General features: G+C 44.6%; 1 protein-coding gene across 1 annotated transcript; it reads left to right on the top strand.

Moving 5' to 3' along the window:
- The first annotated feature begins 6,663 nt into the window (after positions 1–6,663).
- Positions 6,664–17,897, top strand: EIF2B5 (eukaryotic translation initiation factor 2B subunit epsilon). Its single transcript, XM_037027666.1, has 16 exons — positions 6,664–6,904; positions 8,005–8,129; positions 8,952–9,137; positions 9,216–9,393; positions 9,483–9,563; positions 9,826–9,903; positions 10,170–10,482; positions 11,375–11,520; positions 11,764–11,905; positions 12,028–12,129; positions 12,300–12,407; positions 12,592–12,682; positions 12,979–13,102; positions 13,683–13,808; positions 14,436–14,546; positions 15,294–17,897. Exons 1-16 carry the CDS (start codon positions 6,704–6,706, stop codon positions 15,351–15,353), a joined length of 2,172 nt encoding a protein of 723 aa, XP_036883561.1. The 5' UTR covers positions 6,664–6,703; the 3' UTR covers positions 15,354–17,897.

Here is a 17,897-nt window from a genome sequence, read left to right as displayed (position 1 = left end):
CTTGCCTGTAAGGTCCCTTTTGAGAAATCCGCTGACAGTCTGATGGGTACTCCTTTGTAGGTGACTGTCCCCTTATCTCTTGCTGCTTCTAGGATTCTCTCCTTCATTTTAGTCTTGGCTAATGTAATTATGATGTGCCTTGGTGTGTTCCTTCTTGGGTCCAAGTTCTTTGGCACTCTCTGAGCTTCCTAGATTTCCTGGAAGTCTATTTCCTTTGCCAGACTGGGGAAGTTCTCCTTTATTATTTGTTCAAATACGTTTTCCACTCGTGGCTGTTTCTTTCCCCCTTCTGGTACCCCTATAATCCGGATGTTGGAACGTTTAAAGATGTCCTGGAGGTTCCTAAGCCTCTCCTCATTGTTTTGAATTCTCATTACTTCATTCCTTTCTGGTGGGATGTTTTGTTCTTCCTTCTAGTCCATTCCATTGATTTGAGTCCCAGTTTCCTTTCCATCGCTATTGGTTTCCTGGACATCTCCCTTCATTTCAATTAGTTTAGCCTTCATATGTTCCTCTAATTTGTGACTGTAATCTACCGATTCTGTGAGCATCCTGATAAACAGTGTCTTAAATTGGGCTTCTGAGAGGCTGGCAATCTGTTGGTCGCTTAGAGTTATTGGCTCTGGGACTTTGAGTTCTTCTTGCGCCATCTTTTGGGCTGTTCATGCCTGTTAAGTAGCAGGATTGGAGCCCTAAGGTGTTCACTAGAGCAGGGCAACTCAGTAGCTGGGTTGTGACGTTGTATGTGGGGGCGGGGTCAAAGAGGAACTATGGCTTCCCTCTGCCGCCTGCTGCCGCGACCCCCACCGACACCACAGCCACCACCGTCACCAGGCCCACGCGTTTCGTTCCACTGCACTCGAGTGTGCCACCACTGTCAGCCCTCCACCACTGGGTTCGCCCCCTGGGGCCTGCGTGCTCCGTCTCACTGTGCACGAATGTGCGACCTTGGTCAGTCTGCCCCACACCCTGACTGGTTCCGGACTCTGCCTACCCGCCTGGGCCGGTGGATCTGTCCTGCCCGACCCAGCTCCGCTGCTGGCTCCGCCTGTCTTACCATCCCGTTGAATGGTTCGTAGCTGTCGGACTTCCGTATAATTCCATTTTCTGGTCTTTGGGTGTGTCCTAGTTCTCCAAAACTTTTGTTGTATTCAAACTTGGTTGTGGGAGAAGGCACAGTGTTTCCACCTATGCCTCCATCTTGGCGGAAGTCCTCTAAAATCACATAATTGATAAGAAATTGATACACAGAATATATGAAGAATTCCTACAATTCAACAACCAAAAGAAAAAACAACCTAATTTAAAAATGGACAAAGGCTGTGACTGGTGTGGGTCATTGGGTTGGGGGTGGTCCCACAAATCAAAGGGTCGCTGGTTTGAGTCCCCGTCAGGGCACATGCCTGGGCTGCAGGTTCGGTCCCAGTTGTGGCATGTATGGAAGGCAACCAGTCAATGTTTCTCTTTCACATCGACGTTTCCCTCCCTCTCTCCTTACCTTCCTTTTGCTCTAAAATCAAAAATAAAATTTTAAATTTGAAAAGCCTATTAAAAAAAGAAAAGAATGTGGAGAAATTGGAAGCCTTGTGCATTGTTCGTGGTAATGTAAAATGGTGTAGTCACTGTGGAAAACAATATGGTGTTTCTTGAAAAAAGTTAAATATAGAATTACCATATGATCCAACAACTCTACCAATGGCTGCATACCCAAAATAAGTGAAATCAGGCACTCAAACAGATATTTATACACCCATACTCATAACAGCATTATTCACAATAGTTTAAATGTGTAAGTAACCCAAGTGTGCATTGAGAGATAAATGAATGAACAATACATTGATGTATTGTTCACATACAGTGAAACATTATTCTGCCTTTAAAAGGAAGGAAATACTTACATGCTACAACATGGATGAAACTTGAAGATACTATGCAAAGTAAAGTAAACTAGTAACAAAACAAGCATTATATGATTTCACTTATATGAGGTATCTGGAGTACTCAGATTCACAGAGACAGAAAGTAAGACGGGCTGCCAGGGTTGAGGGAAGAAAGGAATGAGAGTTATTGTCTAATAGGTGCAGAGTTTCAGTTTTGCAACATGAAAGGAGTTCTGTGAATGGATGATGCAGACAGCAGTGCAGCAATGTGAATGCACTTAACACTGCTGAACTGTACACTCAAAAATAATTAAGACAGTAAATTTTGTTATGTGTATTTTACCAGAATTAAAAAACAACACAAAAGACACTTGAGCCTCAGCTTGGGAGAGCCCAAAATTACTCTTACTTGTTTGTCTGAAGTAGATGAGACTCTCATTATACTTACTGACTAGCAATGACCAGTCAATTGTGCAGCAGATATCTATTAATCATTTGCCATGTGCCAGGTACTCCTTTAAACACTTTGGATGTGGTAGTGAATAACACAGACAGAAAGCCCTGATTTTCATGGAGTTTACATTCTAGACTGATTGATAGTCAAGATTCCTTTTGAAATCTAATGCTGATGTATTAATGTACAGAAAGAACCAGAACTGAGAATTAACCAAAGAAATATAAATGTTTTTTAACATATGAAAAATGCTCAATCCCAGTCAAAACAAGAGAAATGCAAATTAAAACTACAGTTGTGCACTAGCTGATCTGGCTCAGTGGATTGAGTGCTGGCCTGGAAACCAAAAGGTCACCAGTTCCGTTCCTAGTCAGGGCACATGCCTGGGCTATGGGCCAGGTCCCTGGTTGGGGCCTGTGAGAGGAAACCGATTGATGTTTCTCTAGCACACCAATGTTTCTCTCCCTCTCTTTCTTCCTCCCCCACCCCCTCTAAAAATAAACAAATAAAATCTTAAAAAAAAAAGAAATTACACTTGCTTTCCTCTAATTGGCAGAAAGTCCAAATTGTTGACAACATGCTCTATTAGTGAGACTACGGGCAGAAAGGCACTCTCATACATTGCTGGGGGAAGGGCAAAATGGCACCTGTCCCATGGAGAGCAATGAAATAGTAACATCATGAGCAATTAAGCCTCATCAGACTTCCCGGTGAGTTCGAGAGCATATCCCCTGCCATGAGAATTATATCCAATTTGAACTGGTCGCTTTACTTTAAAAAGAAATTGTAAGAAGTAAATGCCAATATACAAGTATAAAAATATCAATAGGAAAATGCTAGTTGTAGCATTATTTGTAATAGCAAAAACTGCAAAAAAATTAAATTTTTAGCAAAAAGAAGTAATTGAATAAATAATGGTAATTTGTACTACAGAATAAAATCATTAAAAATAGCTAGTTTTGTCTTCATCATGCTATATATTAAATAAAAATTAAGTTGTAGACAAAATGCATTAGCATCATAATAGCTAACACTTACATTGTGCTGATAAAGTGTCAAAAAGTGTTCTAAAAAGTTTTCACATATTATCCCATTTAATCCTCACAATCTTTTAAGGTTGGGTGCTATTATTCCATTTCAAAAATGAGGAAATTCAGGCACAGTGAGATTGAGTAATCTGCCCAAGGCTAAACAGCTAGTAAATGACTAGAGGCTGGAATGGAATCCAGGCACTCTGACTCTGAAGCACCAGCATGTAATCATAGAGTCTACTGTCTCTAAACATAAGTCTACGTGTGAATACACATACATATGTATATGCATTTAGAACGTGTGTATATGACATGTGTGTGTGTCAGGCATATATCTATAGAAATAGATATATCAATCAATAGATATTGGTATATCCATATATAAACTTAGGGAGAAAATGGAAAGAATACCCACCAAATCATTAATAATGGTTCTAACTCTGGGGTTGAATAGGATGAGAGAAGTAGGGGAAGGGATTTTTATTTGTTTATATAGAGGTGTGTGTGTGTGTGTGTGTGTGTGTGACTATTTACTGGTGGTTTTCAGTATCTTTCCAGTAAGGTTTTTTCCAGCTTTTAACTGTGGTAAAATACACATAGCATAAAATGTACCCTTTTAACCATTTCTGAATGTACAGTTCAATGATATTAACTACATTCACGCTGCTGTGCTACCATCACCACCACCCATCCACATAACTCTTCTCATGTTGCAAAACTGAAACTCTATACCCATTAAATAATAACTCCTTATTTCCTCCTCCTGCTAGCTCCTGGCAACTGCTGATCTGCCATCTGTCTATGAATCTGACTACTCTAGGTACCTCATATAAATGGAATCATACAATATTGGTCTTTTTGCAACTGGTTTATTTTATTAGCATAATATCCTCAAGGTTTATCCATGTTGTAGCATATGCCATAATTTCCTTCCTTTTTGAAATGGATAATATTCCATACATGTATAGACCACATTTTGCTTATCCATTCTTTCATCATTGCACACTTGGGTTGCTTCCATGTTTTATCTATCGTGAATTATACTGCTACAAGCAGGGGTGTATACAAATATCTGTTTGAGTGCCTGATTTCACTTATTTTGGGTATATCCAGAAGTAGAATTGCTGGATTATATGGCAATTCTATGTTTTATATTTTGAAGAGCCATACAAAAAATTTTTCTGAAATTGAACCTACATGTTTTCCATAGGAAATTACATTTCTCACCAGCAATGCACAAGGGTTCCAATTTCTTCACATCTTCACTAACACCTTGTATTTTCTGTTTTTTGATAGTAGACATCCTAATGAAATGCTATCTCATTGGAGTTTTGGTTTGCAATTCCCTAACAATTAGGGATGTTACTCACCCTTTCATGTACATATTGACCATTTGTATATCTTCTTTGGAGAAATGTCAACTTAACTCCTTTGCTCATTTTTGTTCCTTGTTAAGTGGAGTAACTTTTGAAACAAACAAAAAAATTAAGTTGAGAGATATTCTCCCTGAGACCAACCACTAAAACCTTATCTAACAAGCTACTATTTTACTCTGCTACTGCAGAATAAGGTCTGGATTTATGAGTCACCACTTTCCAATGTCTCAGGGGTCATTTAAAATGTCCACAATTAACCTACTTCCACAATTCTCATCACTCCAACCCCACCCTTACCCCAACCCTTCCGTGTGTGTGCACGTGCACACGCATACAGACCAATTACTAGTGCTGTTTAATCACCCTTCCTCTCTCTTTCTGCCCATGGATTTGCGAGACAGTCGAACACCTTCTGTACAATGAACACTCATTTAATTGAAAATTTTTACTGCCTTCTGCCTTTCCTTCTCCAGGCTAAATTTTCCAAAATCCTTAAGAAGTGGTTTTCTCTCAGCGCTATCATTAACTAGTAGAGGAAAGAAATGACAGATTCCCTCGGTTCCACGAAGAGGGGGCCTTGGTACTGCTAGTCGAGTGGCGACCGCCCCACACAAAGTAAGCCTTTTTGATCTCCAAATCCCAGCGTGCAACGCGGGCATGGGTGGGAACAACCTTTTCTGAAATTGTGGGAATTCAAACAATTCTCGTACACAGTGGGCACGTGCCTTGCTGGAAAGCTCTTGATTACCGAATGACGACACCTAAGCTCTCTTGTCTAGCCTCCACCGCGTCCCCACAGGCTCGCAGGTCTGGTTTACTCCCTGCAGCCACCGCCTCTTTCCCCAAATTGTGCTGTGCTTTTGAGCCTCAGGCCTTTGCAATCAGACTCCCTTCTGCCTGGAAAGCTTGCTGCTCATCTCCAGGCCCACTCGACTTTATTGTGTTCTTGGATCCATCCCTATTTCCACTCTGAAACAGAGTAGGGTTTCAGTAAATGCTGACAGTCTGAACGAATGAATAACTGAAGACATATAATGAAATAGTAATTTTTGATCACCCACATACCTTGACAAAAAAATTGTGGAACTATGAAGTCAGACAGATCGGGTTCCAATACCCGTTCTTCCACTTATTAGATGGGTGATCCTCACCCTTCTTAGAGCTCAAGAAATGTTTGTTGAGACCTAGCTGTTGTGACTCAGTGTACTGAGTGCTGACCTCCGAACCCGAGAAGTCCCGGTTCCCTTCCGGGTCAGGGTACATGCTGAGTTGCCGGCCAGGTCCTCAGTTGGGTATGTGCTAGAGGCAACTGATCGATGTTTCTCCCTCCCTTCCCCTCTTTCTGAAAATAAATAAAATGAAAAATTTTTAAGGGAAGAAAAGTTTGTTGAACGAAGGAAAAAAATGTTCTCGCAGAGACGTGTGACAAATTAACACTTGTGTCGTATCTGGCTACAATCAGTGCTCAAGAGAATTACTACTGTCCCTACTATACCACGTTTAGTGTTTACATCGACTGTGAGTTTTCTGAGGGAAGGGGAAGTCTGACTCGGTTCCGAGCTCCCCAAAGTGCCGGATCACATTAGGTGACTAGAATGACGGAAGACTACAATTGCTAACGCGCTCAGGGTGGGGAGGATTACATATCTTACTACATATCGAATGGATCTGGCCCCTTCGCAGAGACCGCAAGTCTCATTATCCCACAAGAATCTCAGTTTGTTCATGTACAGATAAAGTCCTACTAAACTTGCAGTTCGAACCCCACCCCCAGCACTTCAACGGGTCAATTTCGGGTGGCCATGCCCCAGCCTGCCTCCAAGGCTGGGAGACTGGGACCTAGGAGAGACGCATGCGCATTCTCCCCTCCTCGTCTCCTTCTTAGTCTTTCGCGTTTGGGTACTGGATTCTTTTTGTCCCGTACTGCGTGCCGTGTTAGTTTACGTGCGTAAGTGAGAGAAGATGGCGACCCCTGTGGTAGTGGTGCCGCCGGGTGCGGTGGCCAGTCGGGCCAACAAGCGCGGTGTTGGCGGGCCTGGAGGCGGCGGCGGCGGTAGTGGAGCCCGAGGGACCGAGGAGGAACCGCCGCCGCCCCTACAAGCAGTTCTGGTGGCGGACAGCTTCAACCGCCGCTTCTTCCCGATCTCCAAGGACCAGCCTCGGGTGAGCGCCATGCGCGAGAGAAGCCGGAGGGCCCGGGGCTGGAGCTAGTTATCTTTCGTCTGCCTAGTGAGGCATCCTCTGGGAGAACGTGTGTCAAACCTCTTACCCCGAAGTAGTAAGTTATGGGGAAGGGAAACAGTTTAAACCCTGATGGCTGCCCTACCGAATGAGTGGTTGGTACACTTGGTAGTGCTGTCTATCTCAGGTTTGGGAGGCGTGCCGAGGGCTAAGTTGTAGAAGCAGTGCTGTGAGAAGCTTTCGCCCGGGTATTCATCGCTCCAAGAAGAGGCTGCAAGGCCTTTTTAACTATGCGGAGGGGGAAAAAAAAGATCCTTTAGTGAAAGGGAGTATCACCTTCTTTTGCCTCCAAAAGGGAGGTCCTATGTCTAAAAAAGAACAGACTGGTCTGATCCCATAGTAACAACTGTTTCGGATCTGGGTACAGTGCTTTTTTTCCCGTCTAGGTTTCAATGACAGCCAGTGCCTTCTGTCTGAAAGACAACAGAGTAGGTTTAGTGGCTGGTTGCTAGCAGCCTTTCTCTTATCTAGATACTCGGGAATTGGACTGAGCTAGTCCTGGGGGTTGCTGGGTCACAGTCATCCCCAGTTCAGAGAGGGAACTGCATCCATTTCAGGGAAAAGTCTCTAACTCCTCACTGCCAACAAAAAGCGAATGGCTGTTCATTTTGGACAGGTGATTGAGGTTGGCTCCCCCTGACTCTTAGAAAGGGATCAAGGAAGGAAATTTTATGGGGAAAAGGCCTTAATGGTGCTTAAGTTTCTGGAGATATGAGTGCTTCCCAGTATTCTCCTTTACCATAGGTGGTGTCCTAATCTATAGCAGCTCTGTCTCTGATTCTAAACAAGTAGATTCTATCTATGTTTATTGATCCAAATAGTAACACTTTAGACTCTAATGCTTAGAGCATGCTGTGAACATCAAAGGCAGAACAGTGGTTAATTTAAGTTGGAAAAATAAAACAAAACTATAGCGTTTGCAAACACTGATGTAGGAGTGAAATTTGTGGGCGTAGTGGGGGAAAGAATGGTATGCAGAGGGCCAGATTCAAGACTACATTTTTTCACCTCCTACCCTCCAGGTCCTCTTGCCCCTGGCCAACGTGGCACTAATTGACTACACTCTGGAATTTCTGACTGCCACAGGTGTACAAGAAACCTTTGTCTTTTGCTGCTGGAAGGCTGCTCAAATCAAGGAACATTTACTGTAAGGCCCTGCCCCTTTTCGTTCTGTGTTTCAGCATTTTTTTCCACTTTTTTAAAGATGAATGTAACTAAATAAGGGTAAATCGTGAGGGGCAAAATGTGTCTATGTATATTCCATCATAAGGTCTAAGGCTATTCACTTACCAAGTAGTGACAGCTGAAACTGTGACAAAGACTAAAGAATAACAGTTGAGTTTTTCTGAATCTCATTTGTGAAGTTTGGTCCCAGTGGGTTTTAAGTTATTATTTAATGGCACTAATATGGAAGTTACAGGAGTAACATCTTTGTTTTTCCACTGAGCTTCTAAATATTGAGCTGTTCTTCATCTTTGTATTCCCGGTGCCTAACTTAGTACCAAGCTCATAATAAGCACTTAACAAATGTTTGGTGAAATCTTCCTGAAAAAGAGTAAATGTCACGATTTATGGAAGCTTAAGAAATGAAGACTTGGATATTAGCATGGTCTCTATTAGACAGTTCTTAAATTTGGTCTGGATTTCAGAAGAAGAAAAGTGTATTCCCAGGAAACTATATACCCTAAGTCTCAGCAGGATTTTGGATTCAAATCCATGTTTTGGGGCAGAGGGCAGGCTATGGAGAGGAAATAACCATGTTTCTCTAACCCATAAAACAGGCCTGGTGACAGAGGATACTGAAACCATTAATTATAGTTCATAAATCTCTCTGAAGTTCAGGACGCTGGCAGGAACCCAAAAAAGCCATAGAGAAGGAGTGTGAATATTGAATGGGGGAGAAAAACAGGGAAGCTCTGCGTGATCTTTATGTTTGATTTACTCATTCCCCTCACCCCCCTTCCTTTAGGAAATCCAAGTGGTGCCGCCCTACCTCCCTCAATGTGGTTCGAATAATTACATCAGACCTGTATCGATCACTGGGGGATGTTCTCCGTGACGTTGATGCCAAGGCGTTGGTGCGCTCTGACTTCCTTCTGGTGTATGGGGATGTCATCTCAAACATCAATATTACCAAAGCCCTGGAGGAACACAGGTCAGGATGGGAAAACAGGAGGGATAACAGTTTGGGACCAGCAGAACCCTGAGACTCTCTTCCTGCTCCTCTTTATAGGTTGAGGCGAAAGCTAGAAAAAAATGTATCTGTGATGACAATGATCTTCAAGGAATCATCCCCAAGTCACCCAACTCGTTGCCATGAGGACAACATGGTAGTGGCTGTGGATAGTGCCACAAACAGGGTTCTCCATTTTCAGAAGACCCAAGGCCTTCGACGTTTTTCTTTTCCGCTGGTGCGTGGGTATCTGGATTCCTTGGGACAGGAAGATGACAGGATTCAGCAAGAGAGCCAAGTTAAAGTCTTCATAACCTCTCCCCACAGAGCTTGTTCCATGGCAGTGGAGATGGAGTGGAGATTCGCTATGATTTACTGGATTGTCACATCAGCATCTGCTCTCCTCAGGTGAGCCCTTCGGGGCCAGGGCTGCACATCAGAGGGAGAACCCTGAGGGTGTGTTACTCCTTCCTAGAAGGCCAGAGTATGTTTCTTCTCCCTCTTTCTCTTACCTGTTCTATAGCAAATAGTTATCGTCATCTTGACCCCAATATTAGGAGCCTTTTGGGATTCTGGCCCATGTCCTGCCGTCACAGGGCCTGATAGGGTCTCTGGGGCTTATCTTTGCTTCCAGCACTTAACTTTTGGCCTCATCCAACTCCCTCCACAGGTGGCTCAACTCTTCACAGACAACTTTGACTACCAAACTCGGGACGACTTTGTGCGGGGCCTGTTAGTGAATGAGGAGGTGAGAAAGGCTCCGATGCCTGCCTAAAAGCAGGTTAAGATGTTGTCTCAGGCAGACAGCTTTTGATCCCCTTTTACATTTTAGTGAGCCTTAAGAGGGAGGAAAATAGCTGAGGTGGGGGGAGCAGTGCGCAAAGAAAAGTCTCAGGCCATTCAGCCATGACATTGAAACGCAGAGGGGAACTTAAGGGAAGAAGAGTGTTGTGCCTGGGGGTGTTCTTCCTCTCTTGCTTGCTTGGGTGACCTCCCTCCCTTGTCCTCACTCAGATCCTTGGGAACCAGATCCACATGCATGTGACAACTAGGGAATACGGTGCCCGGGTCTCCAATCTACACATGTATGCAGCTGTCTGTGCCGATGTCATCCGCCGATGGGTGTACCCCCTTACCCCTGAGGTGAACTTCACTGACAACACAACCCAGAACTGCACTCATTCCCGGCACAACATCTACCGAGGGCCTGAAGTCAGCCTGGGCCATGGCAGCATCCTGGAGGAAAATGTGCTCCTGGGCTCCGGCACTGTCATTGGCAGCAATTGCTCCATCACCAACAGTGTCATTGGCCCTGGCTGTCACATTGGTGAGTGCAGGTGGGGAAGTCAAGCCAGCTATCCCAGCAGCAGGAACCTGGGGAGGCCCTTGTCTCCATAGAAGGAGCGAGAGGGATCGTCCCCCAGAATGAGAAACCAGAGTAGTAGCTACCTTAATAAAGGAGGGAACAGATATTTTTAAAAAGATGCTTTAATTTGTGGCCTGTGAGCTTCATATTGGGTGATTCTTCACATTCCAGGGTACCCTGTATTTATACTGAGGACCAATTAGTTAATTAACATGCAATAATAGCATCTGTGCATTACAGCTTACAAAGACCTTTTGCATACATTGTTTCATTTAATCCTCACTAAAACCTTATGAGGTAGGTATTATTTATCCTCAGTTTGCAGATAAGCAGACTGGTTCAAATAGGTTGTCTTGCCCAAGGTCATAGCTAATAAGAGGCAGTGCAGGGACTTGAATCTGAGTATTCTGATTATTAAGTTCAGCATTCTTTTTACTCTACCATACTGCCTGGTTAGCCTCTAGGTGACTCATCTTGGTTGTAGGAATGTGATGCTTTAAATGAAACTGCCCCTTTAAAAAAAAAATGTAATTCTAAATGTACGAGAAGAAGTGGAATAGATATGGACATGATTCTAATAAGGTTCTTGAGTTCCAAGGGTCCCCAGAAATCCTGAAGTTTCTTAAGTCCTGTGTGATAGTCTGTAATGGTCATAAACCTGGTGGAGGATGGTCAGGCTGAGCAATGTTCTACTCTCAGGCCTGGGCTTGGGGAAGAGGGTGTATCTGGTGAGATGGGAGATGGAGTATTTGAGCTGGGTGAGAGTTGTGCTGGTGTCAGTCAGCCGTGTCTTCCAGGAATGGCCCTGGTCTGGAGCCCTGAGTGACCAGGAGTCCTTCCTGTCCTGAGCCAGGCGACAACGTGGTGCTGGACCAGGCCTACCTGTGGCAGGGTGTTCGAGTGGCTGCTGGAGCGCAGATCCATCAGTCTCTGCTTTGTGACAATGCTGAGGTCAAGGAACGAGTTACACTGAAGCCACGCTGTGTCCTCACTTCCCAGGTGAGGGAAGTGTAAGGAGCCACTGCTCCTTACTGCGGCGTATGAGCCCCAAATGGAGTGGTGGTCATGTTAAGCCAGAAGGGGCCTATATCCAGCTGTAACCCAGCCTGAATTCAGAGGCCAAACCCAGTGGTTTCATTTGCCTTCTACTTGGCTTGTTCAGGAAAGTCACTCTGGTTGTCAGGGTGCACCCTTACTAGCACACTGGTGGGTTACGACACCCGCTCCTCTTTTCTCTCCTAGGTGGTAGTGGGCCCAGACGTCACACTGCCTGAGGGCTCGGTGGTCTCTTTGCACCCTCCAGATGCAGAGGAAGATGATGATGATAGCCAGTTCAGTGACGATTCTGGAACTGACCAAGAAAAGGAGAAAGTGAAGCTGAAAGGTATGAGGCTCAGCAGGTGTGGGGCATCTGTGTGTCTCTCGGTGCCACAGACAAGCACGTGTGTCCTCATGGAGGGATTGGCACTTCAGCTGGGCCTTTGCTAAGGTCCAATGCCTTTCCAGGTTACAATCCAGCAGAGGTGGGAGTTGCAGGCCAGGGCTACCTCTGGAAAGCTGCAGACATGAATGTGGAAGAAGAGGAGGAACTACGGCAGAATCTATGGGGTGAGCTGGGCCTGTTTCTTGCCACACACCCTTTCTAAATCAGAATATTTTAAAGGACAATCAGACTACTTGTTCACTGCTTTATTCATGCAGACAGGGCGTATATATGATTCTCCCTCAACGGCTCTTTCCTTACCTTTCTTTTTTTCTCACCCTTTATGGGTTCTCAGGACTCACAATCAATGTGGAAGAAGAGAGTGAAACTGAAAGTGAACGAAGTATGGATTCTGAGGAGCTGGACAGCCGGGCAGGCTCCCCACAGATGGATGACATCAAAGGTGAGTGGCCAGGGGAGCAGTATCTTGAGGCAAAACAGGAAAACCTCCAGTTTATTCTTTATCTGGATCAACTAGCCAAAGACTCGTGTCCCTCCCAGGAAGGGTTTGGTATAAAGTCAGGACCAGATGACAGTATGTTCTGGAGTGATGTTGGCCATCGAACTTACTGTTACTTTGATTTTAGTGTTCCAGAATGAAGTCCTGGGAACACTACAGCGGGGCAAGGAGGAGAACATTTCTTGTGACAATCTGGTCCTGGAGATCAACTCTCTCAAGTAAGAGCAGCCCCTCCTTATTTTCCCCCCCTGGGGTATTCCCAGGCAGATAAAGGTTCTCCTGTTTCTTCCCCATACAGGAACCTGTTCCTTTGACATCCCAAATGACAAAGCCAGTAGCATTTGGTGCAAGGAGAGCACTAGGTGTTAGCCTCAGCATAGATTCCTCCTTCCAGAACCCTCCCCCTCTGTCTGTTCCATCTGACTTCCTCTTCCCCGGTGTCCTGCCAAAGTCAGTTCTGCTGCATGCTGAAAGGGCCAGTGCAGGCCTTGGTGTCACCACAGTCTCCCCACAGGTATGCCTACAACATAAGCCTAAAGGAGGTGATGCAAGTACTGAGCCACGTGGTCCTGGAGTTCCCCCTGCCACAAATGGATGCTCCACTCGACCCAAACCGCTACTGTGCCCTGCTGCTTCCCGTGAGCAAAGATTGGGTCTGGGTACAAGAGATTGGATAGAGGCAGATACATATCCTTGCTGTGGTAACTTTAAAAGAAATCAGGAGTAGAAGGTCTTGTGTGGGATATCCCATTACTGTGGTTCCTTTCTCCTCCCCTCTGGGAATAGATTGGATTCTAAAGCAGCCATGGCTGGTCCTGAGGAATCAAGTTAGGTTCAGTATTAAGTGGCTTTTGAGATTGTAGGATTCAAACCATACCAGACCCCAAAGGCATGCCTAGAATAGACCTGGACTCTCACACTCTAACTGTAAATGATCTGACCCAGAATGAGATCAGCCTGCAGGCTTGGAGTAGGTATTCTTGAGGCAGTCTGTGTATTTGATCCCCTTTCACCTTCCTGGGGAAGCTCTCTTTCCCCAGCCCTGACGGCTGTCAGTTCCTAAGTCCCTCCGACATGATTCCACAGGGCCTGTGTCATCTCCCTCTTGTCTTTCCACATCATGAAAGACACATGTTTTCAATATTGATTTTCTTTGTTGTCCATGTGTAGGTACATACTCAGGTATATATTGCAGCTCTCTTCTCTTTTCTTCCATAGCTGCTCAAGACCTGGAGCCCTGTTTTTAGGAACTATGTGAAGCGTGCAGCCGATCATTTGGAAGCACTGGCAGCCATTGAGGACTTCTTCCTGGAGCATGAAGCTCTTGGTACTTCCATGGCCAAGGTGACTACCACCTCAAGCCTCATAGTCCTACATTTGCTTTGAAACAGGCTTTGGTAGGTCCCTGGTTGGAGGCATGAGAGAGGCAACAGATCTATGTTTTTCTTGCACATCAGCGTTTCTTTCCCTCTTTTTCTCCCTCCCTTTTCCCCTCTGTGAAAATAAATAAATAAAATCAAGGGAGGGAGGGGGGGAAAGAAGGAAGGAAAGAAGGAAGGAATGAAGGAAGTTATACAGAAGAGGAAGGAAGGAGGGAGGAAGGAAGGAAGGAGCCTTGGTGACATTCATGGAGACACAAAACTAAGACTGGCTTGAATCCAATAGTAGTTAACAGCACTATGCACCCCTGGTGTTGTGCTCATTGCTGGGATAGTACAGCTTGGAGCCTGGCTAGGAAGGTAGCCGATTGAAAGTTGCCCTGGGACTGTGCAAAGCTCTACCTGGCAATGGTTGCAGAAGTTACAGCTGTCCCAGTACCGCAATGAATAGCTTTCTCTAGTCTGTTCTGGAGGAGGCTGCTCAGTGTGGAGAAGGTTGAGAGAGGTGTGAAGATCTTGCGTCCTCTTCTCTTGTCCTTTATATCTTGCTGGACTCTGCATAGTCCCTGAGATCTCTGCTGGCCTTCGGCAGGTACTGATGGCTTTCTACCAGCTGGAGATCCTGGCTGAGGAAACAATCCTGAGCTGGTACAGCCAAAGGGATACAACTGACAAGGGCCGGCAATTGCGTAAGAACCAACAGGTAAGTGAACAGTAATTAATTTTTTTTAAAAAACTGAGCCCTGGCTGGTGTAGCTCAGTGGACTGAGTGTGGGCCTGCGAACCAAAGGATCACGGTTCGATTCCCAGTCAGGACACATGCCTGGGTTGCAGGCCAATTCCCGGCAGGGGACACATGAGAGGCAAGCATACATTGATGTTTCTCTCCCTCTCTCCTTCCCTTCCCCCCTAAAGATAAATAAATAAAATCTTTTAAAAAAATAGTGTGAAAAAAATTTGAAGTTGGGACAAAAATCAATCAATCAATAAATGAATGAATAAATACTTATGGAATCTTATAAAATAAAAGCAGTGCTGGATAAAATTTGGCACCTTGGCATGGATTAAGTCAGAGCACCAGACTATAAGCCTTTGTATTCTTTACCACCATGCACTTGTGGGGGAAAAAGCTAGTTCAATGCTCACTTCTGTATTTAACTGTTAAAAATGATTCCAACCAAAACAAAAATTTTAAAATGTTCTTGATGAAGCAGTAGAAATTGTAGTTAGTATTCATTAAAAATTCTTTTTTATGTTTAAAAAAAAACAGGTAAGAACCAACAGGTGAGACAGACTGCTCTCTCACCATGGCTATTGCCCAGTTCCCTGGTCCTTGGCCCACAGGGCTGTTGGTCCCTGGGACTCTGGTTGTTTGGGACGTTCATCCACTAAAGAGAATAGGAGGATTGTGTGCTTCTCCTCAATAGCTCACCACTGTGTTTTCTTACAGCTGCAGAGGTTCATCCAGTGGTTAAAAGAGGCAGAAGAGGAGTCATCTGAAGATGACTGAAGATGCACTGCCTGCTCCTGTGGGTGTGGTTGAAGGCCCTCCTGGCTTCTGGAGCAGGGCAAGTGAGAGGCCAGTTGCAGAAGATGAGTAATCACCGTTCTGAGACTCAAAGGAGCAGAGGCTGGAACTACAGTATTCTTCCCACCGCCAGCAACCATGTGCCTCACATCCTGATTGGGGAGTTGGGATGAGGAAAGCTGGGCTGAAACAGCTCCACCTCAGGAGGGGCTAGGCAGGCCCTGCAAGTAGAGGAAGGCCAGAGGCATAGCTTTGTGCTTTGGCTTTCCCTTGGGAAACAGCAGAGAGCAGCTGGCCTTCTCTGCTGCTTGTATTTGTTAATATTAAAAAAGAGAGAGGGGGGTGTGTTTGATTTTTCTCTAGCTCTGACTAATCCGTTTTTGAAGTAGGTGACCAAAGAGTTCTGAACCTCTGACCTGGCAGCCTTTCCTTAACACCTGGCAGGGAAGGAGAAAAGGGGTGTTATGGCCACTGGGTGGCACTGTGGTGCCTTGGTAATTGACCATTGTCTTGGCTCAAGGGTAGTGGAGGACCTAGATTCTTTTCTAGCATCTGTGGACCAATTTGTGATCCTGGAACAGTGTGCCTGAGCCTGTTTCCAGAAAGCATCCTAGTCCAAGCACTTTTCTATGAGTGATGATGCCAAACATGTAATGTCTGTTACCCACCTGCCAGAGTCTCATGCTTCGTCCTGTTGACCCAGTATTACTACTGTCAGGGAAGCTGGGCTACTCTTTATCTTAAGGAAAATTGCTCAAGGCTGCATCATTCTTGAGGGGTAGGGCTACAGATTTGAGACTCATAATCTATAATTCTTTCTACTTCGGCAGATGCTGTATCTAGGTGAAGGGAAACGGTCCATGGAGGTTAATAGAACCCCAAGCCAGCAATGGATATCTTAAGAACAGAGGAAGATCAGGCAAAATGGGGTATTCCCTAATGCTGAGGGCATTTGCTATACAATAGGCATTTCGCTTAAAACTTTTCATGTATTTTTAGTCGTGATGTAGGCTTTATTCCCGTGTTCTCGTGAGCCTGAAGTTCAGAAAGGTCCCATAACTAGTTATTGATAGGGCCAGCATTTATTACTGGACTCCAGAACTGGAGTTTGTCCCTGCGGTATCTTGTCCTTTAACTTCAGCCATATGCCCTTCTAATCTTTTGTAGTTCATTGTCTTCATATATCCCTTGCTCTGTTGACACTTAAATTGTGGCAAATGTTACTAGTACCAGGAGGCCCTCCTGCAAATCTCAGATAAAATGGTGGCCTCCCTTCACTTTAGTTGGGTGGAGTGGAGTTAGCCGAAGAAGAGGATACTACTGGACTGTACTCGTGCGGTATGAAGGGGCATTGCTGAGTATTTCTAAAGAGGAAAATACAGGTTGACCAGCATTTGGTCCTATTTACTTTTCCTATTCAAAAAATCTCTTGAATTTGTCAAATACAGGATGTAGTGCTAAAGAGCATATGAAGGTCATGTCGTGGACCTAATAGAGTCAGTTAAATAACCATAAGGCACCTCTGATTTTCACCTCATGGGTGACAGAGATCAGAGTAGCCTATAGAACTTTTAGGAGGAAGAGATTCTTTCCAGTTGCAGTGATTAGGGAAAGGTTACAGAATTGTGATGTTTAAATGTCCTAAAAAATAGAAAAGGTTAGAAGAGGGCATTAAAAACAAAGCAAAGGATTTTTACTTATGAGTATGTATGGCAGATTAAATACATGGGCTTTTTACTCCCTCCAGAAATCCTGTTCAGATGCCACTAAGGGGATTCTTTAAAAAGGCACATGATTCAGTGATAAGGGAAAGGGAAAGTAGGTGACAACGTGAATGAGAGACACCAACGTTCTGCAAAGTAGAAAATCCATGGGAGAGTGAAAGTTGACTTAGCTAGAACAGACTGAGATGGGTTCTCCTGCTCAGGTGGTTATAACAAGCAAGCCAATGTTCCCTTCTGAACCCAGGAAAGGCGGGTCCTAAAGGGGTAAAGATTTAGACTGAGACTTGGGGTTGGAGTAGAAGGGAATCAGACAAAAGGTCTTTCTAAGAAAAAGCCCATCGTGTGATCCAGCCAGGTGATCACCCCTATTTCTTTCCTGCAAAATATAGGAGATTTGGTTTTTGGAGAAACGGTGGGGAGAAAATTATCAAAAAGATTTCCTAAACGCAAAGGTCATGAGTTTCTAGACTGATGGCCCATGAGTGCCCTGCGTAAGGAATAAAAACCCCAAGAAATTTCAGAACTTCAGGGAAAATGTAAACTATAAGAGCATCCAGATCCAACAATAGATAATAGGGTCGGGGTGAGGGGCTAGATTGAAATCGAAAGATTTAGTGAAAGTAATTGTTAGGGCTCTGAATATTGGCACACATCAACTTATATCTCCAAGCGGAAAAAAATTGCAGAAAAAGGCCTAAGAATATATATTATTTTGTTTCTTCAGGGGGGAAAAGGACCTTTCCCTCACTTGATCACCCTACATTGAAGCCTGTTAATAAGCCTTGGACAAAGTTTCCAGTCA

The sequence above is a fragment of the Sturnira hondurensis genome, unplaced genomic scaffold (genome assembly GCF_014824575.4).
Source record: "Sturnira hondurensis isolate 20B ecotype Veracruz unplaced genomic scaffold, ASM1482457v3 Scaffold0019216, whole genome shotgun sequence".
NCBI lineage: Eukaryota > Metazoa > Chordata > Mammalia > Chiroptera > Phyllostomidae > Sturnira > Sturnira hondurensis.
This window is presented reverse-complemented; position numbering and strand designations above follow the sequence as displayed.